Source organism: Euprymna scolopes, chromosome 15, assembly GCF_053919585.1.
Source record: "Euprymna scolopes isolate OS-2025 chromosome 15, ASM5391958v1, whole genome shotgun sequence".
NCBI classification, from domain to species: Eukaryota; Metazoa; Mollusca; class Cephalopoda; order Sepiida; family Sepiolidae; genus Euprymna; species Euprymna scolopes.
In genome coordinates, this window is record NC_136496.1 from 27,377,751 (window position 1) to 27,399,942 (window position 22,192).

At 23.1% G+C, this 22,192-nt stretch overlaps 1 protein-coding gene across 2 annotated transcripts in view; it reads right to left on the reverse strand.

Annotated features, from left to right (window-relative positions):
• LOC145293754 (intermembrane lipid transfer protein VPS13B-like) overlaps positions 1-22,192 on the reverse strand; it is a 260,242-nt gene that overhangs the window by 119,487 nt on the left and 118,563 nt on the right. For both annotated transcript variants that reach the window (XM_080140245.1, XM_080140246.1), the window contains exons 17-19: positions 20,585-20,981; positions 14,478-14,592; positions 664-1,475 (exon numbers count right to left, since the gene is read on the reverse strand). In XM_080140245.1, the coding sequence (XP_079996371.1) occupies positions 664-1,475; positions 14,478-14,592; positions 20,585-20,981 (1,324 nt within the window). The remainder of the gene's footprint in view (positions 1-663; positions 1,476-14,477; positions 14,593-20,584; positions 20,982-22,192) is intronic.

Sequence of the window (22,192 nt, forward strand, 5' to 3'; positions counted from 1 at the left end):
AAAAATGGTTCTTGTACAGTTTAATCAAGACATTAAAAAATGAAAATATCGAAAAAAATGTTATATTGTACGTATCCGTTTTGGACTGAATATCTCCGTAAAAAAAATTTTGATTAATTTGATTAAGCAGTTTTTCTTTTTCAGTGGAAAACACTTTTTTATGAAAGTGCATTGAAGGTAGTCATCTTTGAATTTTTTTAACACGCCACAGGGAGATAACTCAGTTTAAAGTGCCAACACTCCCTCCCCATCTTCCATACTAGCTTTTCCTCCTAAAAATCGAAACAAGACTACCTTTTGCTCGATATCATAACATTGTTTTTTTTTTTGCTGTAAAAAAGAAAACTACTTGATCAAATTAAGTGAAATTTTTTTTTTCTAAGAACTTCATTCCATAATAGATACCTACAATATAACCTTTTTTCGATATTTTCATTTTTTTAATGTCTTGATTAAACTGTACAAGTACGGAAAAAATTATTTCATCAGGAAAGAGGGTTTTGTTTTCCAGCCACTAACTAAAGGGAAGTAATTGCTAATTTTCAAAGAGTTAATTCCATTATGCCATCTTGTGTTATGTGTGTACGTTCAGAGAGATGAATGGGCTGGGTGGGGAAGAAAGAGTGTCCTTGCTACTAAACGATATAGATAAATAGTTCTTACCTGATGATAAGGAAAGGCCTTTGATGTCAAACTGATATTGTCTGTCTTCAATGGCCGACCCTGGCTGATGGGTTATGCCAGCTTGTAAGGCATGGGCAAACAAGTGCTTGCGCACAGCATACCTAGGTAGAGGGTTGTCCGCTTGAGGCGTTAGGGTCAATGAAAAAAACTGCAGCAGGAACATATCATGGTCAAGCGTAGTAGACACACTGCTGCTCCGCAATTGTCCACCACTTGAATGGTCACCTGTCGGGATAAACACTCGCAGACACGACAAATTTACAAACATCAGTGGCAACGTGCTGGTTGTCAGTCTATAAGTGGGTGACGGTGTTGACTGGAGAGCATCCGACTTTATCGAACCACTTTTGCTAAGCTTGTTCAAAGCAGAGAACAACAATGACAAATCGGCCATGTTGAAGACAGATTTGATAGCAGGCAGATAGACGACCAGGTCACATGGCTCCATGCTGAGGCATACCTCAGATATATACTTGTGGAAGTAAAGATTCTCGCCGATGTTTGACGCATCCATGTCGTGCAATCCGATCAACTCAACGTTTAGCTTGCGGAGCTTTCTTTTCACGTTTTTGCAAAGAGCTCGAGTGAAGGTGATTGACAAAAACCCGTGCCTCTTCTCACGGGGGATGTCAGCGTTGTTTGAGAAGAAATGTATGCTTGTCCCATACAGGGTGCTGTCCGATGATGACCAGAGGCGAGGGGTAATGATCTGGGTGTTGTGTGCCAAATCCGGGGAGCATGAGAGCAAGATCCCCTTGTAAGGTCCCAAGATCCATTGACCGCTGTGGAAACTGGAAATTAAACAAAGACTTATCATAGCTACAAATCAATTATGACTTATAAACAAAATCATCAACCCATAATATAAACAACAACAAATCAATTGGGAGAGTGCAAGACTTAACCATAGATTAACAATCAAATTATCTATCAAAATTTTAATTATTCAACATCCTATTTTAGCTTATAAAAAAAATAAGACAATAAAATGAATGCTGATTATGATGACATTGTATATAATTAAAAAGATAAATATTATCTTTAAAGTAAATAATAATAAAAAGCTCAATGTACAATAGAACAATAAAAGAAACAAGAAAAATTGATGATGAAAATAAACTTTGAATAAATTACAATATTTATCGGTCCTGGATATGACCTTAAACTATATCCGATGGTGAGGCCCCAGCTTGCGGGCTCTGGGGAGTGTGGAGCCACCCTTTAATTGCCATGGCTCCCAGGTCCATTCTGACCCAGAGTGGTAGTACCTGTTAGGGTCCCAACTATGGGTTGAATAGAAACCGATTTAAAAAAACAAATATACTCTATTAAAAAATTGTTCTTCAAAATCACTTGATTCGGCATTAAATAACCTGAAAATTGCCGTAAAACAAAATTAAACAAACAAACAATATTTATCAATCCATCAAAAATTCTAACGTTCCTGAAATTTTTTTTTTAGATCAGAATTGGTTATTCGTACTATTTGAATACTTCAGACTATTGTTCTCATCTTGAGTGTCATTTTTCACAATGTTTTGGTCAGTGTAACCTCAGACCTTCTTCAGGTGTATCTTGTCGAACTCAGGAATGTTTCTGTCGAACTCGGGAATTTGGACGGAATTTTGGAAGGTTAACGGTCCAATCCTCAGTGTGTACAACCGAAAAATAGACTTGCGAATTACTTAGATTCTCTATCCAGTCATGGCTGATGGAACAAGAGCATGCTACTTCCAGGAAGTAAATAAACAGTTTCATTAGAAATTCTGTCCTAATTCCCGAGTTCGACAAGATACACCTGAAGATCGACGATTACATCGACCGAAATGTTGTGAAAATGACACTCAAGATGGAAACAGTAGTTCGAAGAATCCAAATAATATGAAGGAATTATAATAAAGAAAAATCCTTAACCCATGGATTTTCAAAGATAGATCTTTTCATCAGAGGATAAACATAAAATCCTAAAAATAAAATTTTTTCGATAATCCCTGGGATTGCATTCTCTTCATTTTGGATCTTATTGAGTACAACTTTATTATTTACTAGCATGGGTGAAATAATAGGGTTTTTTTTTTAATATATTTTCAAATTTATGCTAACCAGTGATGCCTTTTTTGTTTTTACTAAAGTAAAAATTTTGCACAAAACAAAAAAAAATATATATATCACAAAACTTCCATTTATTGAACATTTTACATAAACTGTCTGGAAAATTCCGATGAGAGCACCATCATTATACTGAAAATTCATATGAATTTATTATGACACCAAACAACCTGGCCGGATTTTCAGAATTGAATACATGAATTAAATGCATGAATATAAAAATATTTAATGTTATTTGCATGAATTGAATGCATGAATATTATAAATATTTAATGTTATTTGCATGATTTCAATGCATGAATATTATAAATATTTAATGTTATTTGCATGAATTGAATGCATGAATATTATAAATATTTAATATTATTTGCATGAATTGAATGCATGACTATTATAAATATTTAATGTTATTTGCATGATTTCAATGCATGAATATTATAAATATTTAATGTTATTTGCATGAATTGAATGCTTAAATATTATAAATATTAAATGGTATTTGCATGAATTGAATGCATGAATATTATAAATATTTAATGTTGTTTGCATGAATTGAATGCGTGAATATTATAAATATTTAATGTTATTTGCATGAATGGAATGCATGAATATTATAAATATTTAATGTTGTTTGCATGAATTGAATGCATGAATATTATAAATATTTAATGTTGTTTGTATGAATTGAATGCATGAATATTATAAATATTTAATGTTGTTTGCATGAATTGAATGCGTGAATATTATAAATATTTAATGTTATTTGCATGAATTGAATGCATCAATATTATAAATATTTAATGTTGTTTGCATGAATTGAATGCGTGAATATTATAAATATTTAATGTTGTTTGCATGAATTGAATGCGTGAATATTATAAATATTTAATGTTGTTTGTATGAATTGAATGCATCAATATTATAAATATTTAATGTTGTTTCCATGAATTGAATGCATCAATATTATAAATATTTAATGTTATTTGCATGAATTGAATGCATCAATATTATAAATATTTAATGTTGTTTGCATGAATTGAATGTATGATTATTATAAATATTTAATGTTGTTTGCATGAATTGAATGCGTGAATATTATAAATATTTAATGTTGTTTGCATGAATTGATCCATGAATATTATAAATATTTAATGTTGTTTGCATGAATTGAATGCATGAATATTATAAATATTTAATGTTGTTTGCATGAATTGAATGCATCAATATTATAAATATTTAATGTTGTTTGCATGAATTGAATGCATCAATATTATAAATATTTAATGTTGTTTGCATGAATTGAATGCATCAATATTATAAATATTTAATGTTGTTTGTATGAATTGAATGCATCAATATTATAAATATTTAATGTTGTTTCCATGAATTGAATGCATCAATATTATAAATATTTAATGTTATTTGCATGAATTGAATGCATCAATATTATAAATATTTAATGTTGTTTGCATGAATTGAATGCGTGAATATTATAAATATTTAATGTTGTTTGCATGAATTGAATGCGTGAATATTATAAATATTTAATGTTGTTTGTATGAATTGAATGCATCAATATTATAAATATTTAATGTTATTTGCATGAATTGAATGCATCAATATTATAAATATTTAATGTTGTTTGCATGAATTGAATGTATGATTATTATAAATATTTAATGTTGTTTGCATGAATTGAATGCGTGAATATTATAAATATTTAATGTTGTTTGCATGAATTGAATGCATCAATATTATAGATATTTAATGTTATTTGCATGAATTGAATGCATGAATATTATAAATATTTAATGTTATTTGCATGAATTGAATGCATGAATATTATAAATATTAAATGGTATTTGCATGAATTGAATGCCTCAATATTATAAATATTTAATGTTATTTCCATGATTTGAATGCATGAATATTATAAATATTTAATGTTATTTCCATGATTTGAATGCATGAATATTATAAATATTTAATGTTATTTGCATGAATTGAATGTATGATTATTATAAATATTTAATGTTGTTTGCATGAATTGAATGTATGATTATTATAAATATTTAATGTTGTTTGCATGAATTGAATGCGTGAATATTATAAATATTTAATGTTGTTTGCATGAATTGATCCATGAATATTATAAATATTTAATGTTGTTTGCATGAATTGAATGCATCAATATTATAAATATTTAATGTTGTTTGCATGAATTGAATGCATCAATATTATAAATATTTAATGTTGTTTGTATGAATTGAATGCATCAATATTATAAATATTTAATGTTGTTTCCATGAATTGAATGCATCAATATTATAAATATTTAATGTTATTTGCATGAATTGAATGCATCAATATTATAAATATTTAATGTTGTTTGCATGAATTGAATGTATGATTATTATAAATATTTAATGTTGTTTGCATGAATTGAATGCATGAATATTATAAATATTTAATGTTGTTTGCATGAATTGAATGCATGAATATTATAAATATTTAATGTTATTTGCATGAATTGATCCATGAATATTATAAATATTTAATGTTGTTTGCATGAATTGAATGCGTGAATATTATAAATATTTAATGTTATTTGCATGAATTGAATGTATGATTATTATAAATATTTAATGTTGTTTGCATGAATTGAATGCATCAATATTATAAATATTTAATGTTGTTTGCATGAATTGAATGCATGAATATTATAAATATTTAATGTTATTTGCATGAATGGAATGCATGAATATTATAAATATTTAATGTTGTTTGCATGAATTGAATGCGTGAATATTATAAATATTTAATGTTATTTGCATGAATTGAATGCATCAATATTATAAATATTTAATGTTATTTGCATGATTTCAATGCATGAATATTATAAATATTTAATGTTATTTGCATGATTTCAATGCATGAATATTATAAATATTTAATGTTGTTTGCATGAATTGAATGCGTGATTATTATAAATATTTAATGTTGTTTGCATGAATTGAATGCATGCATATTATCAATATTTAATGTTATTTGCATGATTTCAATGCATGAATATTATAAATATTTAATGTTATTTGCATGAATTGAATGCATGAATATTATAAATATTTAATGTTATTTGCATGAATTGAATGCATGAATATTATAAATATTAAATGGTATTTGCATGAATTGAATGCCTCAATATTATAAATATTTAATGTTATTTCCATGATTTGAATGCATGAATATTATAAATATTTAATGTTATTTGCATGAATTGAATGTATGAATATTATAGATATTTAATGTTATTTGCATGAATTGAATGCATGAATATTATAAATATTTAATGTTATTTGCATGAATTGAATGCATGAATATTATAAATATTTAATGTTATTTGCATTAATTGAATGCATCAATATTATAAATATTAAATGGTATTTGCATGAATTGAATGCATGAATATTATAAATATTTAATGTTATTTGCATGAATTGAATGCATGAATATCACAAATATTTAATGTTATTTGCATGAATTGAATGCATGAATATTATAAATATTTAATGTTGTTTGCATGAATTGAATGCATGAATATTATAAATATTTAATGTTGTTTGCATGAATTGAATGCATCAATATTATAGATATTTAATGTTATTTGCATGAATTGAATGCATCAATATTATAAATATTAAATGTTGTTTGCATGAATTGAATGCATGAATGTTATAAATATTTAATGTCCTTTGCATGAATTGAATGCATGAATATTATAAATATTTAATGTTATTTGCATGAATTGAATGCATGAATATTATAAATATTTAATGTTATTTGCATGAATTGAATGCATCAATATTATAAATATTTAATGTTATTTGCATGAATTGAATGCATCAATATTATAAATATTTAATGTTATTTGCATGAATTGAATGCATCAATATTATAAATATTTAATGTTATTTGCATGAATTGAATGCATCAATATTATAAATATTTAATGTTATTTGCATGAATTGATCCATGAATACTATAAATATGTAATGTTATTTGCATGAATTGAATGCATGAATATTATAAATATTTAATGTTATTTGCATGAATTGAATGCATCAATATTATAAATATTTAATGTTATTTGCATGAATTGATCCATGAATATTATAAATATGTAATGTTATTTGCATGAATTGAATGCATGAATATTATAAATATTTAATGTTATTTGCATGAATTGAATGCATCAATATTATAAATATTTAATGTTATTTGCATGAATTGAATGCATGAATATTATACATATTAAATGGTATTTGCATGAATTGAATGCATCAATATTATAAATATTTAATGTTATTTGCATGAATTGAATGCATCAATATTATAAATATTTAATGTTATTTGCATGAATTGATCCATGAATATTATAAATATGTAATGTTATTTGCATGAATTGAATGCATGAATATTATAAATATTTAATGTTATTTGCATGAATTGAATGCATGAATATTATAAATATTTAATGTTATTTGCATGAATTGAATGCATGAATATCACAAATATTTAATGTTATTTGCATGAATTGAATGCATGAATATTATAAATATTTAATGTTGTTTGCATGAATTGAATGCATGAATATTATAAATATTAATGTTATTTGCATGAATTGAATGCATGAATATTATAAATATTTAATGTTGTTTGCATGAATTGAATGCATCAATATTATAGATATTTAATGTTGTTTGCATGAATTGAATGCATGAATATCACAAATATTTAATGTTATTTGCATGAATTGAATGCATGAATATTATAAATATTTAATGTTGTTTGCATGAATTGAATGCATGAATATTATAAATATTAATGTTATTTGCATGAATTGAATGCATGAATATTATAAATATTTAATGTTATTTGCATGAATTGAATGCATCAATATTATAGATATTTAATGTTGTTTGCATGAATTGAATGCATGAATATCACAAATATTTAATGTTATTTGCATGAATTGAATGCATGAATATCACAAATATTTAATGTTGTTTGCATGAATTGAATGCATGAATATTATAAATATTTAATGTTGTTTGCATGAATTGAATGCATCAATATTATAGATATTTAATGTTATTTGCATGAATTGAATGCATCAATATTATAAATATTAAATGTTGTTTGCATGAATTGAATGCATGAATGTTATAAATATTTAATGTTATTTGCATGAATTGAATGCATCAATATTATAAATATTTAATGTTATTTGCATGAATTGAATGCATGAATATTATAAATATTTAATGTTATTTGCATGAATTGAATGCATGAATATTATAAATATTTAATGTTATTTGCATGAATTGAATGCATCAATATTATAAATATTTAATGTTATTTGCATGAATTGAATGCATCAATATTATAAATATTTAATGTTATTTGCATGAATTGAATGCATCAATATTATAAATATTTAATGTTATTTGCATGAATTGAATGCATCAATATTATAAATATTTAATGTTATTTGCATGAATTGATCCATGAATACTATAAATATGTAATGTTATTTGCATGAATTGAATGCATGAATATTATAAATATTTAATGTTATTTGCATGAATTGAATGCATCAATATTATAAATATTTAATGTTATTTGCATGAATTGATCCATGAATATTATAAATATGTAATGTTATTTGCATGAATTGAATGCATGAATATTATAAATATTTAATGTTATTTGCATGAATTGAATGCATCAATATTATAAATATTTAATGTTATTTGCATGAATTGAATGCATCAATATTATAAATATTTAATGTTATTTGCATAAATTGAATGCATCAATATTATAAATATTTAATGTTATTTGCATGAATTGAATGCATCAATATTATAAATATTTAATGTTATTTGCATGAATTGAATGCATGAATATTATAAATATTTAATGTTATTTGCATGAATTGAATGCATCAATATTATAAATATTTAATGTTATTTGCATGAATTGAATGCATCAATATTATAAATATTTAATGTTATTTGCATGAATTGATCCATGAATATTATAAATATGTAATGTTATTTGCATGAATTGAATGCATGAATATTATAAATATTTAATGTTATTTGCATGAATTGAATGCATCAATATTATAAATATTTAATGTTATTTGCATGAATTGAATGCATGAATATTATCAATATTTAATGTTATTTGCATGAATTGAATGCATGAATATTATAAATATTTAATGTTGTTTGCATGAATTGAATTCATGAATATTATAAATATTTAATGTTATTTGCATGAATTGAATGCATGAATATTATAAATATTTAATGTTGTTTGCATGAATTGAATGCATGAATATTATAAATATTTAATGTTATTTGCATGAATTGAATGCGTGAATATTATAAATATTAAATGGTATTTGCATGAATTGAATGCATGAATATTATAAATATTAATGTTATTTGCATGAATTGATCCATGAATATTATAAATATTTAATGTTATTTGCATGAATTGAATGCATCAATATTATAAATATTAAATGGTATTTGCATGAATTGAATGTATGATTATTATAAATATTTAATGTTGTTTGCATGAATTGAATGCATGAATATTATAAATATTTAATGTTATTTGCATGAATTGAATGCTTGAATATTATAAATATTAAATGTTATTTCCATGATTTGAATGCATGAATATTATACATATTTAATGGTATTTGCATGAATTGAATGCATGAATATTATAAATATTTAATGTTATTTGCATGAATAGAATGCATGAATATTATAAATATTTAATGTCCTTTGCATGAATTGAATGGATGAATATTATAAATATTTAATGTTATTTGCATGAATTGAATGCATGAATATTATAAATATTTAATGTCATTTGCATGAATTGAATGCATGAATATTATAAATATTAATGTTATTTGCATGAATTGAATGCATGAATATTATTAATATTTAATGTTATTTGCATGAATTGAATGCATGAATATTATAAATATTTAATGTTATTTGCATGAATTGAATGCATGAATATTATGAATATTTAATGTTGTTTGCATGAATTGAATGCATGAATATTATAAATATTTAATGTTATTTGCATGAATTGAATGCATCAATATTATAAATATTTAATGTTATTTGCATGAATTGATCCATGAATATTATAAATATGTAATGTTATTTGCATGAATTGAATGCATGAATATAATAAATATTTAATGTTATTTGCATGAATTGAATGCATCAATATTATAAATATTTAATGTTATTTGCATGAATTGATCCATGAATATTATAAATATTTAATGTTATTTGCATGAATTGAATGCATGAATATTATAAATATTTAATGTTGTTTGCATGAATTGAATGCATGAATATTATAAATATTTAATGTTATTTGCATGAATTGAATGCGTGAATATTATAAATATTAAATCGTATTTGCATGAATTGAATGCATGAATATTATAAATATTAATGTTATTTGCATGAATTGATCCATGAATATTATAAATATTTAATGTTATTTGCATGAATTGAATGCATCAATATTATAAATATTAAATGGTATTTGCATGAATTGAATGTATGATTATTATAAATATTTAATGTTGTTTGCATGAATTGAATGTATGAATATTATAAATATTTAATGTTATTTGCATGAATTGAATACATGAATATTATAAATATTTAATGTTATTTGCATGAAATGAATGCTTGGATATTATAAATATTAAATGGTATTTGCATGAATTGAATGCATGAATATTATAAATATTTAATGTTGTTTGCATGAATTGAATGCGTGAATATTATAAATATTTAATGTTATTTGCATGAATTGAATGCATGAATATTATAAATATTTAATGTTATTTGCATGAATTGAATGCGTGAATATTATAAATATTAAATGGTATTTGCATGAATTGAATGCATGAATATTATAAATATTTAATGTTATTTGCATGAATTGAATGCTTGAATATTATAAATATTAAATGGTATTTGCATGAATTGAATGCATGAATATTATAAATATTTAATGTTATTTGCATGAATTGAATGCGTGAATATTATAAATATTTAATGTTATTTGCATGAATTGAATGCAGTAATATTATAAATATTTAATGTTATTTGCATGAATTGAATTCTTGAATATTATAAATATTAAATGGTATTTGCATGAATTGAATGTATGAATATTATAAATATTTAATGTTATTTGCATGAATTGAATGCATGAATATTATAAATATTTAATGTTATTTGCATGAATTGAATGCATGAATATTATAAATATTTAATGTTATTTGCATGAATTGAATGCATGAATATTATAAATATTTAATGTTATTTGCATGAATGGAATGCATGAATATTATAAATATTTAATGTTGTTTGCATGAATGGAATGCATGAATATTATAAATATTTAATGTTGTTTGCATGAATTGAATGTATGATTATTATAAATATTTAATGTTATTTGCATGAATTGAATGCATCAATATTATAAATATTTAATGTTATTTGCATGAATTGAATGCATGAATATTATAAATATTTAATGTTATTTGCATGAATTGAATGCATGAATATTATAAATATTTAATGTTATTTGCATGAATTGAATGCATGAATATTATAAATAGTAAATGGTATTTGCATGAATTGAATGCATCAATATTATAAATATTTAATGTTATTTGCATGAATTGAATGCATGAATATTATAAATATGTAATGTTATTTGCATGAATTGAATGCATCAATATTATAAATATTAATGTTGTTTGCATGAATTGAATGCATGAATATTATCAATATTTAATGTTATTATTACATGATTTCAATGCATGAATATTATAAATATTTAATGTTATTTGAATGAATTGAATGCATGAATATTATAAATATTTAATGTTATTTGCATGAATTGAATGCATCAATATTATAAATATTTAATGTTATTTGCATGAATTGAATGCATCAATATTATAAATATTTAATGTTATTTGCATGATTTGAATGCATGAATATAATAAATATTAAATGGTATTTGCATGAATTGAATGCATGAATATAATAAATATTTAATGTTATTTGCATGAATTGAATGCATGAATATTATAAATATTAATGTTGTTTGCATGAATTGAATGTATGAATATTATAAATATTTAATGTTATTTGCATGAATTGAATGCATGAATATTATAAATATTTAATGTTATTTGCATGAATTGAATGCATCAATATTATAAATATTTAATGTTATTTGCATGAATTGAATGCATGAATATTATAAATATTAATGTTGTTTGCATGAATTGAATGTATGAATATTATAAATATTTAATGTTATTTGCATGAATTGAATGCATGAATATTATAAATATTTAATGTTATTTGCATGAATTGAATGCATGAATATTATAAATATTTAATGTTATTTGCATGAATTGAATGCATGAATGTTATAAATATTTAATGTCCTTTGCATGAATTGAATGCATGAATATTATAAATATTTAATGTTATTTGCATGAATTGAATGCATCAATATTATAAATATTTAATGTTATTTGCATGAATTGAATGCATCAATATTATAAATATGTAATGTTATTTGCATGAATTGAATGCATCAATATTATAAATATTTAATGTTATTTGCATGATTTGAATGCATGAATATAATAAATATTAAATGGTATTTGCATGAATTGAATGCATCAATATTATAAATATTAAATGGTATTTGCATGAATTGAATGCATGAATATTATAGATATTTAATGTTATTTGCATGAATGGAATGCATGAATATTATAAATATTTAATGTTGTTTGCATGAATTGAATGCATGAATATTATAAATATTTAATTGTTGTTTGCATGAATTGAATGCATCAATATTATAAATATTTAATGTTATTTGCATGAATTGAATGCATCAATATTATAAATATTTAATGTTATTTGCATGAATTGAATGCATCAATATTATAAATATTAAATGGTATTTGCATGAATGGAATGCATGAATATTATAAATATTTAATGTTGTTTGCATGAATTGAATGCATGAATATTATAAATATTTAATGTTATTTGCATGAATTGAATGCATGAATATTATAAATATTTAATGTTATTTGCATGAATTGATCCATGAATATTATAAATATTAATGTTATTTGCATGAATTGATCCATGAATATTATAAATATGTAATGTTATTTGCATGAATTGAATGCATGAATATTATAAATATTTAATGTTATTTGCATGAATTGAATGCATGAATATTATAAATATTTAATGTTATTTGCATGATTTGAATGCATGAATATTATAAATATTAAATAGTATTTGCATGAATTGAATGCATTAATATTATAAATATTTAATATTATTTGCATGAATTGAGTGCATTCCAATCACTACAAGATGAATTTGCAGATTAAATCTAAATCATGTGGAATGATGCATTGCATGGAGGGAAATGATATAAGAATGATACAACGGATGAACGGAATCTTAAAGACAGGCTTAGATCTGATGACCTTAGAGGAAGATTAAATCTCATCAGTATAAGGAAAAATGGTGTGCAAAACAAGCGACTTTGATGGTATGGTCACATTGAAAGAATTAATAATACATATAGACCAATTAAGGTACAGTTCACAGAGGAATGCCAAAGAAAACATTGGAATAGTAAACATGTGTTTAAGAGGGATAAATACTAAATAAATATAAAATACAATTTTACTCAATTTTTTGATTAAGTGTCTTCTAACTTGGCATCAAAGATGACTTAGGGTTAGTGTTGGGATAAATGAATGGCATGTTTATTTTTCTCAATCATCAATCTGTGTTAGGGTTAATTACGAACAGGAAAATTTGATGGTATGACCATGTTGAAAGAATGGACAAGAGTTTTGGGGTTAGTAGATATGCAGCAATTGAGATAGCAGGTCGAGTTCATAGAGGAAAGCTAATGAAAATATGGAAGTGATAAGAATGAGCTTGAGAAACGGAGGAAGAAGTAAATTTCTTAAAGCCATCCATGTAAACTGAATGACACAATGATTAAAGAAGGAATAGTCCAATTTTAACCAAAGTTAACACTCTTATACAGCCTAACAACACAAGTGCATTTGACAAGTTTTATCACTGCACAAGCAGAAGAATCTAGCATCTAAAATAACCAATTTCTTTTTTATAAGACAGAGGCATGTTCATTATGAATATTGCTCTTTAGAGTACAATTGAGCCATGATACTTTTTGTTTGCATTTTAAACTTTAATTAAAGCCATTATATAAAAAGAATTCTTTAAAATCAAGAGTAGGTTCTCTACAGTGCAATGTAGACTACAATAAATTGTAGACTAAATCACTGCGGGGAGGCACGTGAAACTTCTTCCTGTTGCACTGCAATGGGTCCCTGACTAGAGTGGGCAATTGATTAATTTGATTGAAAAAATGGGTAATTTCACCGATTTTGATGACAATAAAAAAAATTGGAAGTATGAAACAGGAGATTTTGCATTGATAAAAATTGACGAAAACGGAAATTAAAAACAAACCTTCTTTGATGATGGGTGATGCACAGAGTTCCGATATTGGCTTTGGCTTTGATGTAAATTTCTTGGACATCAACGGAAGTGGCAAGCTCTTCAAATACGCAACAAATCTTACTCTCTGAAAATACAGACACAAAACCATAAAATATATTAAATTAGTTTATAATGATACTACTGATGGGATGATGACAACATTTTTCTTGATTCCAATACAATTACCGATTCTGATTCTTTAGAAATTTATAAAAAATATTAATTAATGGAATTCTTTCGAGATGAGTTATTTGTATATTTTTATTTATTTGCAGACTGTTATCCTCATATTTTTTGTAGTTATTGTTTTAACGACGTTAACAACCTGACGAAGGCTAGAGGAATAGTTGGCCGAAACGTTAAAACAATAAAAAAGATGAGGATAATAGCCTGCAAATAACTAAATAAAAATAAACTATCAAGTTGTTAATTTTTCCCAATCACCATAAAAACACATGTTAAATATGTGTACATTTTCTTCAACATAAACTTGTGTGCGGGAAGGACCTATAAATCTTACTTTTACTAGTAGTTTAAAAATCAATAAATATTTATTCTTTTAGTATTGCTACCAGCAGTGGAAGATTTTTGGTTTCAGCAAAATCAAAAAAAAAAAAAAAAAAAAGAAAGATAATTAAAAGAAATCGTTTTTGGCATTGGAAGATAGGTACAACATTTTTTTCTGATTCCGATACCCTAAAAAGTTATGATTTTTCTGATTTCCAATACCAATTAATCGTCCCAACACTAAATTACACCGTCTGCCTAAAAAAAATCATCATCATCATTATAATGATTTCCTTAAAAAATAATGTCAAAATAATCATCATCATTATAATGATTTCCTTAAAAAATAATGTCAAAATAATCATCATCATAATAATGATTTCCTTAAAAAATAATGTCAAAATAATCATCATCATTATAATGATTTCCTTAAAAAATAATGTAAAAATAATCATCATCATAATAATGATTTCCTTAAAAAATAATGTCAAAATAATCATCATCATAATAATGATTTCCTTAAAAAATAATGTCAAAATAATCATCATCATTATAATGATTTCCTTAAAAAATAATGTCAAAATAATCATCATCATTATAATGATTTCCTTAAAAAATAATGTCAAAATAATCATCATCATCATAATAATGATTTCCTTAAAAAATAATGTCAAAATAATCATCATCATAATAATGATTTCCTTAAAAAATAATGTCAAAATAATCATCATCATTATAATGATTTCCTTAAAAAATAATGTCAAAATAATCATCATCATTATAATGATTTCCTTAAAAAATAATGTCAAAATAATCATCATCATTATAATGATTTCCTTAAAAAATAATGTCAAAATAATCATCATCATAATAATCATTTCCTTAAAAAATAATGTCAAAATAATCATCATCATTATAATGATTTCCTTAAAAAATAATGTCAAAATAATCATCATCATAATAATGATTTCCTTAAAAAATAATGTCAAAATAATCATCATCATTATAATGATTTCCTTAAAAAATAATGTCAAAATAATCATCATCATAATAATGATTTCCTTAAAAAATAATGTCAAAATAATCATCATCATTATAATGATTTCCTTAAAAAATAATGTAAAAATAATCATCATCATTATAATGATTTCCTCAAAAAATAATGTCAAAATAATCATCATTATAATAATGATTTCCTTAAAAAATAATGTCAAAATAATCATCATCATTATAATGATTTCCTTAAAAAATAATGTCAAAATAATCATCATCATCATAATAATGATTTCCTTAAAAAATAATGTCAAAATAATCATCATCATAATAATGATTTCCTTAAAAAATAATGTCAAAATAATCATCATCATAATAATGATTTCCTTAAAAAATAATGTCAAAATAATCATCATCATTATAATGATTTCCTTAAAAAATAATGTCAAAATAATCATCATCATTATAATGATTTCCTTAAAAAATAATGTCAAAATAATCATCATCATTATAATGATTTCCTTAAAAAATAATGTCAAAATAATCATCATCATAATAATGATTTCCTTAAAAAATAATGTCAAAATAATCATCATCATTATAATGATTTCCTTAAAAAATAATGTAAAAATAATCATCATCATTATAATGATTTCCTTAAAAAATAATGTCAAAATAATCATCATCATTATAATGATTTCCTTAAAAAATAATGTCAAAATAATCATCATCATAATAATGATTTCCTTAAAAAATAATGTCAAAATAATCATCATCATAATAATGATTTCCTTAAAAAATAATGTCAAAATAATCATCATCATTATAATGATTTCCTTAAAAAATAATGTCAAAATAATCATCATCATTATAATGATTTCCTTAAAAAATAATGTCAAAATAATCATCATCATTATAATGATTTCCTTAAAAAATAATGTCAAAATAATCATCATCATAATAATGATTTCTTTAAAAAATAATGTCAAAATAATCATCATCATTATAATGATTTCCTTAAAAAATAATGTCAAAATAATCATCATCATAATAATGATTTCCTTAAAAAATAATGTCAAATTAATCATCATCATAATAATGATTTCATTAAAAAATAATGTCAAAATAATCATCATTATAATGATTTCCTTAAAAAATAATGTCAAAATAATCATCATCATTATAATGATTTCCTTAAAAAATAATGTCAAAATAATCATCATCATAATAATGATTTCTTTAAAAAATAATGTCAAAATAATCATCATCATAATAATGATTTCTTTAAAAAATAATGTCAAAATAATCATCATCATTATAATGATTTCCTTAAAAAATAATGTCAAAATAATCATCATCATTATAATGATTTCCTTAAAAAATAATGTCAAAATAATCATCATCATTATAATGATTTCCTTAAAAAATAATGTCAAAATAATCATCATCATAATAATGATTTCCTTAAAAAATAATGTCAAAATAATCATCATCATTATAATGATTTCCTTAAAAAATAATGTAAAAATAATCATCATCATTATAATGATTTCCTTAAAAAATAATGTCAAAATAATCATCATCATTATAATGATTTCCTTAAAAAATAATGTCAAAATAATCATCATCATAATAATGATTTCCTTAAAAAATAATGTCAAAATAATCATCATCATAATAATGATTTCCTTAAAAAATAATGTCAAAATAATCATCATCATTATAATGATTTCCTTAAAAAATAATGTCAAAATAATCATCATCATTATAATGATTTCCTTAAAAAATAATGTCAAAATAATCATCATCATTATAATGATTTCCTTAAAAAATAATGTCAAAATAATCATCATCATTATAATGATTTCCTTAAAAAATAATGTCAAAATAATCATCATCATTATAATGATTTCCTTAAAAAATAATGTCAAAATAATCATCATCATTATAATGATTTCCTTAAAAAATAATGTCAAAATAATCATCATCATAATAATGATTTCCTTAAAAAATAATGTCAAAATAATCATCATCATTATAATGATTTCCTTAAAAAATAATGTCAAAATAATCATCATCATAATAATGATTTCCTTAAAAAATAATGTCAAAATAATCATCATCATTATAATGATTTCCTTAAAAAATAATGTCAAAATAATCATCATCATAATAATGATTTCCTTAAAAAATAATGTCAAAATAATCATCATCATTATAATGATTTCCTTAAAAAATAATGTCAAAATAATCATCATCATTATAATGATTTCCTTAAAAAATAATGTAAAAATAATCATCATCATTATAATGATTTCCTTAAAAAATAATGTCAAAATAATCATCATCATAATAATGATTTCCTTAAAAAATAATGTCAAAATAATCATCATCATTATAATGATTTCCTTAAAAAATAATGTCAAAATAATCATCATCATAATAATGATTTCCTTAAAAAATAATGTCAAAATAATCATCATCATTATAATGATTTCCTTAAAAAATAATGTCAAAATAATCATCATCATTATAATGATTTCCTTAAAAAATAATGTAAAAATAATCATCATCATTATAATGATTTCCTTAAAAAATAATGTCAAAATAATCATCATCATTATAATGATTTCCTTAAAAAATAATGTCAAAATAATCATCATCATAATAATGATTTCCTTAAAAAATAATGTCAAAATAATCATCATCATAATAATGATTTCCTTAAAAAATAATGTCAAAATAATCATCATCATTATAATGATTTCCTTAAAAAATAATGTCAAAATAATCATCATCATTATAATGATTTCCTTAAAAAATAATGTCAAAATAATCATCATCATTATAATGATTTCCTTAAAAAATAATGTCAAAATAATCATCATCATAATAATGATTTCCTTAAAAAATAATGTCAAAATAATCATCATCATTATAATGATTTCCTTAAAAAATAATGTCAAAATAATCATCATCATTATAATGATTTCCTTAAAAAATAATGTCAAAATAATCATCATCATTATAATGATTTCCTTAAAAAATAATGTCAAAATAATCATCATTATAATGATTTCTTTAAAAAATAATGTCAAAATAATCATCATCATTATAATGATTTCCTTAAAAAATAATGTCAAAATAATCATCATCATTATAATGATTTCCTTAAAAAATAATGTCAAAATAATCATCATCATAATAATGATTTCCTTAAAAAATAATGTCAAAATAATCATCATCATAATAATGATTTCTTTAAAAAATAATGTCAAAATAATCATCATTATAATGATTTCCTTAAAAAATAATGTCAAAATAATCATCATCATTATAATGATTTCTTTAAAAAATAATGTCAAAATAATCATCATCATAATAATGATTTCCTTAAAAAATAATGTCAAAATAATCATCATCATAATAATGATTTCTTTAAAAAATAATGTCAAAATAATCATCATTATAATGATTTCCTTAAAAAATAATGTCAAAATAATCATCATCATTATAATGATTTCTTTAAAAAATAATGTCAAAATAATCATCATCATTATAATGATTTCCTTAAAAAATAATGTCAAAATAATCATCATCATTATAATGATTTCCTTAAAAAATAATGTCAAAATAATCATCATCATAATAATGATTTCCTTAAAAAATAATGTCAAAATAATCATCATCATAATAATGATTTCTTTAAAAAATAATGTCAAAATAATCATCATTATAATGATTTCCTTAAAAAATAATGTCAAAATAATCATCATCATTATAATGATTTCCTTAAAAAATAATGTCAAAATAATCATCATCATAATAATGATTTCTTTAAAAAATAATGTCAAAATAATCATCATCATAATAATGATTTCTTTAAAAAATAATGTCAAAATAATCATCATCATTATAATGATTTCCTTAAAAAATAATGTCAAAATAATCATCATCATTATAATGATTTCCTTAAAAAATAATGTCAAAATAATCATCATCATTATAATGATTTCCTTAAAAAATAATGTCAAAATAATCATCATCATAATAATGATTTCTTTAAAAAATAATGTCAAAATAATCATCATAATAATGATTTCCTTAAAAAATAATGTCAAAATAATCATCATCATTATAATGATTTCCTTAAAAAATAATGTCAAAATAATCATCATCATTATAATGATTTCCTTAAAAAATAATGTCAAAATAATCATCATCATAATAATGATTTCCTTAAAAAATAATGTCAAAATAATCATCATCATTATAATGATTTCCTTAAAAAATAATGTCAAAATAATCATCATCATTATAATGATTTCCTTAAAAAATAATGTCAAAATAATCATCATCATTATAATGATTTCCTTAAAAAATAATGTCAAAATAATCATCATCATAATAATGATTTCCTTAAAAAATAATGTCAAAATAATCATCATCATAATAATGATTTCCTTCAAAAATAATGTCAAAATAATCATCATCATTATAATGATTTCCTTAAAAAATAATGTCAAAATAATCATCATCATTATAATGATTTCCTTCAAAAATAATGTAAACATTACCTTCTTCTTTGATGGGATCACACCCATATAGCTTTACTTCGCATTTCGGGCAGGTCCATTGAAGCCACAAAGACAATTTAACCCCTTCCAATTCGGGGTCATCCTCCATATCTTGGTCTCTGATTGGAGTTGCTTCCCTTGAGAACTCTCCAGAAGTCTCTGTTAGGCCAGTAACATCTATATCGTTGGAGAAGCTGGTACTATGCGTCTGACCCTGCGTGTGACTGTGAGAGAACACAGACTGGCTCACCGGTTGTTGGTCTTTATGACCAGCTTTTACATTCACAGGTTCGATAGGAGTGACCACCTCGGGGACAGACGGTTTGGGAATAGCCAGGCTTGATAATTTGCTTCCTTCTGTGATCAATTGGTTTAAAATGAGTACACATAGTTGAATCTGAAATAAAGATTTGTATTTAAATTAGAAAAAAAAGTAAATGGTGTGCGTGGATTATTTCTGTTCCCCTTTACCAAAGAGCAACACGTCACAATAGGGCAGGTCGATTTTGGAACCCCGGTGAGGCAATGGTGATGATAGTTACGGTTTGACATAGAAAAGATCTACACAAATATTTTTCTCAAAATTGTTATCTTTGCTTGAAGAAATGACTTGAAAAGTTGAAAAATTGAAGTGATTAACAGTTTTTCAGTGAATTGTTAAGAACGTACAGTCACCAAAACAATCCGTACCCAAGAAAATGGAATCATTATTTAGAATATGTTTTAAACTACATTTTTAAATAAAATGAGTGAGGATAATGAATTAATAAAATAAATATTAAATGTAAAGGCAAAATTATGTTTTTTAAATAATAGCGACCAAAGTTCGCTTTTTTCATTTCAGGATCTTTTTTGGAGTGGAAACATTTTAGATTTCACCGTCGCAAAACACGCTCGTTATTGATATTGAAAATTAACGTTTGTTTATTGTTTAATTTGAAAACATTACGATTTAGGCTTAATTATTTCGAAAGGAAAAATGAAAAAGACTTGTTTAAAATATGTATTATTATATTTCAAGTGTCTGCAATGAATTGAAACATATTTGTTTTATCTTTTTTAATGTTTTTCTATTAGGTTGGTGCAAAAATAATGGCATTTTTTGATGTTCAAATGAACGTCAAAAACATTATTTTTGCACCAACCTAATATTTCACATCAAATTCTATTTGAAATTTTTATTAAAATATGGTAATACTCCAGTTTTATATTAAAACAAAGAAAAAATAGTCCATACAATTTTATTCTACACATTCTTTACGAAACATAACCACGTAAATTTCCAAGTTTTCTACTTATTAAAAAAATACTTTGCAGAAAATTAGTGTCAAATTTTAATTTCTTTTATTTTTAGGGAGTAATTGTTTTTAAGCAGTGTTTTTCTTCTAAAATTATAGTTTTAAAATCAGATAACCCACAAAGATTAATACGAGTAAATAAGGAAACTCCTTTAAAGGTTTTTTGTTATTTGTGCATCTATGTTATTGTGCTAAAATAACTTTATTTAGAAAGCCATTCTTAATATGGGAAGGAGGTTGTATTGTAACTATTCTGTACTTTCACCTAAAAATGTAATAAACAAAAATTTTATAAAAATTTAACTTGAAA